This window comes from Triturus cristatus, chromosome 4_1, assembly GCF_964204655.1.
Source record: "Triturus cristatus chromosome 4_1, aTriCri1.1, whole genome shotgun sequence".
Lineage (NCBI taxonomy): Eukaryota > Metazoa > Chordata > Amphibia > Caudata > Salamandridae > Triturus > Triturus cristatus.
Genome location: NC_140585.1, coordinates 1006252049 through 1006261776, shown reverse-complemented (window position 1 = coordinate 1006261776; position 9728 = coordinate 1006252049). Strand labels below are relative to the sequence as shown.

General features: G+C 46.4%; 1 protein-coding gene across 1 annotated transcript in view; it reads right to left on the bottom strand.

Annotated features, from left to right (window-relative positions):
* Positions 1–8465: 8465 nt before the first annotated feature.
* Positions 8466–9728, bottom strand: part of LRRIQ1 (leucine rich repeats and IQ motif containing 1) — a 1142626-nt gene continuing 1141363 nt past the window's right edge. The window contains exon 26 of the mRNA XM_085653925.1: positions 8466–8825. Within this exon, the coding sequence (XP_085510051.1) occupies positions 8692–8825 (134 nt within the window). The 3' untranslated portion in view covers positions 8466–8691. The remainder of the gene's footprint in view (positions 8826–9728) is intronic.

Genomic DNA, 9728 nt, shown 5'->3' with positions numbered 1-9728 from the left:
CTCCCCATCCTTGACCCCAGAGCAACAGAGGGACTGTCGCCATGTCCTGGGACAGTTCGCCTCGTTGTTCTCCCTCACGCCTGGAATCACTCATCTGTGTACCCATGATGTGGACACAGGGGACAGCCCCCCGGTAAAGAACAAGTCTTACCGGCTCTCTGACCGAGTGAAGGATAGCATCCAGCGTGAGGTGGCAAAGATGCTGGAGCTGGGGGTGATAGAACCTTCCAGCAGCCCGTGGGCTAGTCCAGTGGTGTTGGTGCCGAAAGCGGCCCCACCGGGTACGACGCCAGAACTTCGGTTCTGTGTGGACTACCGGGGGTTGAACTCTGTCACGAAGACAGATGCTCACCCCATCCCACGGGCAGACGAGCTGGTGGACCGGCTGGGAGCAGCCCGGTACCTCAGCACCATTGACCTGACGTCCGGATATTGGCAGATTGCCATGGCCGATGGAGCAAGGGAGAAAACAGCATTCTCCACCCCCGAGGGCCACTACCAGTTCCGAGTGATGCCCTTTGGGCTCAAAAATGCTCCGGCCACATTCCAGCGGTTAGTGAATCAGGTACTATCTGGCCTGGAGTCCTTCTCAGCGGCATACCTGGATGACATAGCTGTCTTCAGTAGCACCTGGGAGGACCATCTGCAACACCTCCAGGAGGTATTGCAGGCGCTGCAACGCGCTGGCTTAACCATTAAAGCCAGCAAGTGCCAGATTGGACAGGGATCTGTCGTGTACCTGGGACACCTGGTGGGCGGAGGTAAGGTGCAACCCCTCCAGGCCAAAATAGAGACCATCATGGCCTGGGAGCCCCCCAAGACCCAAACTGCGGTCCGAGCTTTCCTCGGCCTCACTGGGTATTACCGCCGGTTTGTCAAGGGATATGGCACCATCGTAGCCCCCTTGACAGAATTGACGTCCAAGAAACAACCTCGCAAGGTCATATGGACAGCTGCTTGCCAGGAGGCATTTGAAACGCTGAAACAAGCGATGTGTACCGCTCCAGTACTCGCAACCCCAGATTTCAGTAAAGAGTTCATTGTACAGACGGACGCCTCAGAGCACGGCATAGGTGCGGTGCTCTCGCAGCTCAACACAGAAGGCCAAGATCAACCTGTGGCCTTCATCTCTAGAAGACTCCTCCCTCGGGAACAGCGATGGAGCACCATCGAGCGGGAAGCCTTCGCGGTGGTCTGGGCTCTGAAGAAGTTGAGGCCATACCTCTTTGGATCTCACTTCCTGATTCAGACGGACCACCGCCCCCTTCGCTGGCTCATGCAGATGAGAGGCGAAAACCCCAAGTTGCTGAGGTGGTCCATTTCCCTACAGGGGATGGACTTTCGGGTGGAACATCGGCCCGGAGTTGACCACGCCAATGCTGACGGTCTCTCCCGGTTTTTCCGCCTTAGCGATGAGAACTCCCTAGAGGTTGGGTAGCTCTCCCCTCTTTCGGCTGGGGGGGACGCGTGTTAGACCTGTCAGCCCTAGGGTGGTCTCCCCCTGTATTTTTCATCGTGCCTCATTTTTTCCACCCTCATTTTTGTGTTGGACTTAGGTCTCCGGGCGCCTTTTCATTGCCAATCAGTGTTAAGGTGCAGGCGCTCCCTTCCCCTAAGATGGCTGCCACAGGCCCCTGCTACTGCGGAGTGGCCTTTCTAGTAGCACCCTAGCTGCCAGGAGCTGGCTGGGACCCCACAACAATGTTGCGACACCAGCCCGCCTTTTTTGTCCTATACCTAGAGTGGGGAAGCTCCTGGAATGTGCTGGAACCTTCTAGAAGAAGGGTGGGGTTTTACTTTTGCCGCCTTAGGAGGTGGTCACCTGACCTAGGGCTACTTAACAGAGGGAGGGAACTTTTTCTAGTTAGTTGGGGTAAAGCAGACCTGGGGAACCCACGCAGGAGTTTTAGGCGGTAGGGCCTAGACAGGGACTTATGCCTCTGAAGGTGACAGGGTTTAGGCACTGCCCTTTAAGTGAGTGAGGGATCCTGTACTACCCACTGATCTGGCCCAGCGATAGGGAGACCCCGGAATGGCCTGCCAAGCCTGACTAGAAGGGAACTAGTCACCAACTCACCCCCCCCCCCAAGGAACAGAACTTTTAAGGGCGCGAGAACCAACTGCGCCACCAAGACTGCAAAAACCTACTTCTGAAACTCTGCTGAAGCTGACCGCCGGAATTTAAGGCTGAAGCTGAGGGCGGAAACTAACTACTGAAACTTATTACTAAAGACTCCCTGCTGGCCTGCTGGGGGATCAACCAGGTAAAAGCGCTGTGACCCCTGCGCTCCCCGACCTTGCCTGGGATCCCCCTAGTCAGTCCTGTGCCAGGCGCTGGTCGCCGAAGTCGCCGCTTAATTTCAACCCCCCCCTGCCTGGGGAATTCAAGGCGCACTCACCGCTACGGCCCAGGGCCGGGAAACTGCCCCCCTGTCACCACCGGGGCCCGCGGAGAAGCCCGGGGCCCCGCTGCTGCCATCGCCGAGGTATCGGGGACATATTGCGGGGAAGTCCGCTGGGAAGAAGCGAAGGCCGCGTAGGCCTGAAGCCAGGCACTCAGGTCACCTGACGGGGGCGGACTGCCAAACGCCGCCCCCGCCGTAGCGCCATTGGACGATCAGGCCGCGCCCCCCGCAGACCGCACTACCATTGGCGGCTGCGGGCGCGGGCCTCTACCGCCGTGAGAAGAGATCCCGGGAGGCATCAGCGAACACTGCGGAGCTCCCCGGCCACGTCTGGCCCGTCCGGGAGCCCCGCGCTTGGTTCCCCACTCCCCGCGCCAATCAGTTCAGCGGGGGAAGCCCGCAGGAGAAAGGCCCTCGACCCGGATATCGCCGGGAGGCCAGAGAGCACCGCGAACTCCCCCGCTGGTGAGGCAGAAGGCATCCGACGCAGGTAATCTCTGGGGAGGCGGGCGGGAGGCCCCACGAGGCCCGGAGCACGCCCCTCCCCCGGGGAGATCCCCAGTGAAGTCACCACTGCCCCCTAACCTTGCCCGAGACTGTTAGACCCGGGACTGCCTTCCAGGGACTGCGCTGAGGAAGACTGCCCCCGGCAAAGCGCCAAAAAGTTACCGAGCCACACGAACTGCCTGATTCCAAGCACCAGTCCATAGTGAGGTGCAGCGCTACGTTCTGGGAGCCTGGGCCCTGGCGCTATCCCCCTGCTAAGTGCAGTGCATGTGCAGACCGCCTGATTCCTAGCGCTATTCACGGGATCTGTGCAGGGCTGGGCCAAATGACATGCTGGGAGCGCTGGTGAATTGCTAGTTGCGGCGCTTTACTCTTAGAGCCTGGTTCACTGTGCTAGTGAATTTCCATGTGTAGCGCTATGTGCAATGTTTATGCAACCTGATTTTTAAGCGCTATTAATTGTTGTGCGCAGCCCTATATCCCTAGAACCTGATGCTGTATGGTAGCCAGGTGTGGCCAAGTTAAAGTTTAATGAGTTGCCTTTGAATTGAAATGCCTCTGCATGTATAGTGATACTGCCAGTGAGAATCTAATGAATTGCATTTGAACTAGATAAACTTGATTGATTTTTAAGTGAACCTCCTGTGTGGTGTCAATTATTGTGAGCGCTTTCTGCTTCAGGGGACGTGTGTGCTGTATGGTTGCTTCACACGTAAGCCTTCGGGTGCCCAACCGCTCGAGTCACGCTACGCCTTTAGGGCCCGGTGACCCCAGGTCTTACACCATCTCAAGTGCCAATGTTGAGAGGGCCTTTTCACTGATAATAGTTTACAAGGGGAGGGAAAAACGAGCGCGCATGACCAAAGACTTACTGAAGAGGTACTGTTTGGTATACTACAATAAGTTTGATATGCAAAATCGTTTTTGGACCTCATGTACACTGTATGTACACTGTCTATATACCATGCACTATCAGTGCAGAAAGCAAGCAATAATAAAAGAAAAATGTTCCATAAACACAAGAAAAACACTGTTTTAGTAGTTTTTATTGCTGTGAAAATGTATAACCACTGATAACAACTGTTTTTTAAGGTATTGAAATCACTGGAAAACACTGAATAAAACCCACCAGAATATAACAAAAATAGAAACTGAAAACAGGCAAACATAGATATAAGGTAAAATGATCTCCTAACCTGTGTACGTGATATATTTTTAAAAAAAGGAATAGGATAGGGATAAGACTAAAATCAGAGAAATATTGTATGGATGAGTTATTGGTCCCCAACATCTAGTGGTCAGGTTAACATGTTTCGGCCATATGTTGCCCCTACGGGTCTGTGGCGTTTGTCAGGACCATGTGAACTGGATCCCTAATGTTTAGGATCTTCATTAGGCTGTATGAGTACGTATATTAATTTAAAGCTCTTAATCAAGGGTCCAATTACTGCCCAAGACGTGTCATCGTTATAGGTGCAGTCTGTAGCCTATAACTGACAGGAAAACAGAGGTTAGAGGTTGGGAAAATGTTGTCTATGTACTGTCATTTCTTGGTGAATTGTTTTCCTTAGCACTAAGAGAGTTACTGCATGGAGTGCATTTGACCCTTTGCACTTTTTTTTTTTTTTTAGCACGTACATTAACGTGCGTCATATTCTCATTTGAATGTGATTCATTGGCTCACTGTTGCCAATGGTGTGTCTAATATCTGGCAGTGAATTGATCACCAGATTGGGAAAGTGTGGTGAAACATGAAGTGATGCTTAAAAATGTAAAGAACCTGACAAGACTACTAACAAAGATATACCCACATGCGTCTTACGGTACGGCTTTTGACCACATCAAAAAAGCACTTGAAAAACATTGGAGCATCATAACATCAGGTACCTTAAAATTGCCCAGACCTAGATTCACTCACAAAAGGATTCAATCATTCAAGAATATCTAGTTTATACTTGGCCACCAAAGGTGCAAAAAGAAGCAGAGTACTATCCACCTGGGGTCTCTCACCAACAGTGGGTCATTACTCTTGCGGTTCATGCCCTGTGTGCCACCTAGCCAAGGCTACAAATATTCTGGAACTCAATGAAAGTGCTTAAATGGACTCTAAGAAGGCGTACAGTTTGTAACACAACCCAAATGATCTATATGATCACATGCCCCTGCCAATTCTGGTACATTGAAATGACATGAAGAAAAATCAAAACACACATAGGGGAACACCATAGCAATAGCAGCTATAAGAAGATAACGACACAACTGAGTTACCACTACCTGTCAACAAAACACAGAGAAAATAAACTCTAGTGGGTGGTTCTTGAGACATGAGATGATACGAGTAATGATGCGGAACGCATTCTCTTTCATAAAGAAGAACAGTGGGTCTACCGTCTAAGAATTTTTGACAAAGGCCTGAATGCTAACATCCCATGGCTAGCATTAGGCAAGTAGGACCCAATAGGAAGAAATGAGCTAGGTTTTGCCCCATGGTTACATCACTGAACATAACAAAACTGGACAATGAAGTTCATGACCACAAGGCCTAAATTAAGAGCCTACATGTACCTGAAAGACTTGCACATTCTATAAGGGAGACCCGGACACCTAAGATAGGACATGAATGCATGTCCAAAGAACCAGATGAGCCCCACTGATTTGTAACTTAGGTTTTAATTTTTTCAGAATTTTTTTCTGTTAAAAAATAAAAAATAATCATGACCAGGTTAAAATCAAGACATCTAGATTTGACAGCAAAGACCATAATGACAACACTAATGAAGCCTGTTTTCCATCCTAATTACACTACACCCAGTAGGCATGTTGAAACAATATTGTTGTGCCTAAATGACATCCAGCCATTTTCCTGCAGCATTTTTAGCCATCTCTATGTGTAACCACAACACTTGTGTTCTACTTGGTGTTAATTACAACACAATTAAGGCCATATTCCATAGTATAAATATCCTGCCTCCCCTGTCAGTAACTAACATCTGGGATGGGAGAGACACGGAGGAGTAATTCGCTGGAAGTACTGATATCAAGTAAGTGAGAAGCCCAAAGGGGGCACACCAGTCACTTACACCAAGCTTATTAAGTAAATGCTCTTGAAACTAAAATCAGTACTTTGACTAACTTGCAAGCCGACGATTTAATATTGTTTTTGACAGTAAGTGGGTTGAAAATTACATTTCACTCCTTAACAAATCTACCACCCCACTTTACCAGTAGCTGAAGACGAATATAGCTGTTTACAATGCAATCATTACAACACGGTCATTAGGACTTGCTGTAGGGGGCGCATTGGACTTAGGAATAATATTATTTACTAATCCTACTATTCCTACTCCAATTTCAACAACAGCAGGTAAGATGTTGGGTTTTAAATCCAATACCAGAGCGCCCCCTACAGCAAGACATTGTAATGACTTGCGATTTGATGGTATTGCGTACTAACAATGCGGTCGTTGTGACAACTGCGTTGTAATGGCATGCATTGTGGAGACAGCATTGTAAACGCTGTCTCCCAGCTGAAGACAGACTGATCCAGGTCTACCGGCATTCCATGGGGCCTATTTAATTCCTCTAAGAGGTAACTAGCATATAGCTTACCATTCCATTTACTTACCTACACATACAAAAACATTTTGTGTCACAGCTCAGACATATATTGCTCTACTCCTTTTTTATCTACCATGAGCAAGGGCCCACAACACTAGCATTGTCAGTTGTTTTCTTAAAAATCAAAACAAATTAGCATGCTACCTTTAGCAAAGGATGACTGGTCACAACATCAGATAGTGCGAAGAGTGCACGCATAGCTTACAATATTAGTATGCAAAGAGCCAACACTAGCCTGTAATAAGCTCAGCATTGTGCAAATAAATTTGCCAGTGTTATGCTAGATGACTCACAGATGCCCACATGCCCTTAATAATTACAAGAGAGCATACATAGTGCATGGACCATTTTCCACTTCAAAGAATCACCAGATTCTTCATGTTCTTAAGCATCACTTAACGTTTCACCACACTTTCCATATTTTGATTAGCAATTCACTGTCAGCTATTAGTCAAATGCACTCCATAAAGTATCTCACTGGGCGTTAAGGAAAACAATTCATTGGGAAATGACAATACATAGACACCATTTTCTCAGACTCAGTCCAACCTCTCAGTTTCCCTCCCAGTTATAGGCTACAGGCTGCACCTATAATGATGAACCATCACGGACAGTAAGTAGACCCTTCACAAAGAGCTGTAAGTTAATAAACTTGCTCACACAGCCCAAGGAAGAACTTTAACATTAGGGATACAGTTCACATGGTCCTGACGAAGGCCACAGACCCGTAGGGGCAACACATGGTCGAAGCATGTTGACCTGACCATTGGATGTTGAGGACCAATAATTTATCCATGCAACAGCTCTCTGTTTTTTTCTCATCCCTATCCTATTCCCTTTTAAAAAAAAAAAATCCGTACACAGGATAGGACATAAGTTTACATTATATCATACAGATCCTGCCACTTTCTTCACTAAGACAGTCTCCCTCCTGGTGGAAGTGTTTCAGTTAGGGAACCAAACACTTAAGTGAGAGAGCCAATGATGATACTACTCACTACATCACCCCAACTAAGATATTATACGTTGTTGGTTGAAACAATGTGGTTAAGCCTCTCCGAGATAATTTTCTTCGATAGTCTGGTAACAGACAGATGTGGTGCATTACCCCGCTTAGATTTACATTATGTTATAATAACACCTCGGAAATAACAGTTGTCCTTTTAAAAGGACGCTTCCATAGTCCTAAAATTGAAAGGCTGAATTACAGTTTAAGCCTGTTCATTTGATTCAGCAATTCCTTGCTGTACAAATGCAGTGCCTTGAGGGACTCACCTACCTTCGGATTGGAAATTTACTTGCCTCAATTTATGAATGGTGCCATCTGCTGATAGCAACTCCTTCTTTGCTCAAGCTGGCTGCCACTCTCCATGACACTAATCACCTCCCAGCTTCTGTTTGCAGGTGTCCTTGCATCCTGTTACTTTATTGCAGGATGTAGGATTCTAATAGTATTCCGCACATCCACACTTTTTGGATTTTGTAACATTGGTATCAGTAGGCTTAGAAAGCTGCACCAGTCTTAAGTTTCCAAGCATTACACTGACAATCAAACACTCAAAAAATGATGGAATGAATGATTGCAATAAGTATACCCACTGGGCCACTCTGGATAGAAGCCTGCCTACTTGCAAGTCAGTAGTGATCCTGTTCCTCATGTAAACAGTCCATCCTGAACCTTGATCATCTCACCCTCTCTACCCTGCAGCCCACCTCCTTTTTTCAATGGGAAATTTAAGATTCACCCCAACCGATTCTCACTGACTAAGCTATGCTCCTGCTCATGATATATACATTGCTATACTGAATGTCGAAATTCAGATTGCTTTTGTTACAGTACCACTAGCTCCACACAATTGTACAGTGGAAGTTATCTCTGCCTGATGGTTAGCTCAAATGCGTGATGCATAACAAAATCGTTTGTATAAAAATGTTCATATATTCTGCACCAATTTATTTGTTGTAAATAGCAGGATAGCAAACAGAAATGTATGAGCGATATGTTTGTAACAAAACAATAGCAATAAATTAATAACTTTCTCTGGATATGTGTATTAAGATCTTATCAGACCATACAACCATGGAGCAGAGAGTTAATACTACCAGCCACAGACAACAAAAAAGAAAATAAAATAATAATTTCTTGAAGACATCTGAAATACTATTTCAAGGTTTTTGTCCTCTTCTTTCCGCCTCCCCATCCTCCACTGAGTTGCACAGGATTGTCTCGAAAGGAAATTCTCTCTTTTCGCACAGGCCCACCATTTGTTTTCAGTGTAACAGGAGAATCACCACCTATATAGAGAAAAAAATGTTAATTTCTGCAGTAGAAAAAAAGAACATTATGTTTTTATTTAACTAGAATCAGCCGTTAATTGACCAATTTACCTATTATATGTAAACTATTGTTTGAGACATAATTTTAAATTATTCACAATGAGGCACAGATTGCTTTGTACAAAGAAGCAGCTTTATTGTCTTAATATCTATTTTATGAGATTGTGATAACCAAGGGTGTGTCTGCAAAGATGGTTTAGCATAGAGGTGTATGAAATCTTTAAGATGCACAGTATGATTGCCAACCTAATTTTGCCTCTTGGCTGTAATGTATTCTGCTATAGAACCACACTTTGTCTCCGCAATAATGTTATTCATTAGTATAAAGAAAAGAAAGCACACATCAGCAACAAAGGATATAGAATGATTGTTTGAACACATAGCCAAATTTGATTTAGATGTTCATCAGGAGTACTCCTATGTCCTACTCCTGCAACTCCACAATTGAAACTTTAGCTTCAAGTTTTTGGTCATAACATAGCTGCATCTATTTATTTGTTTTGGGCTATGGCGATACGATTTGTGTTGCTGAAGCTGAAGCTGAGAGATAGCAGACGGCCATAAAAAGGCCCCCCACCTGGGCAGAGATTCCACCATGAGCAGGAGGATTGCAAGACACTGGGATGGGAATCTAGCACAGCAGGACTGGATGCTGAGGATTGGTGAGGCTGAAAGAGTGTCTCTTGCATGCGGTACCACTGGACGTTCCCAAGTGAAGTAGGGGTAGGTTCTACCTTTCAATGCGTCAACTGCTGCTAAAAAGTATGTGGTGACGTGGCAGAGGTATGACAGAAGACTGAAGTAGAGTATATTTTTTACCACAAGAAGTCAGCACACAACGTCTCTCTGTGAATGCTCCAG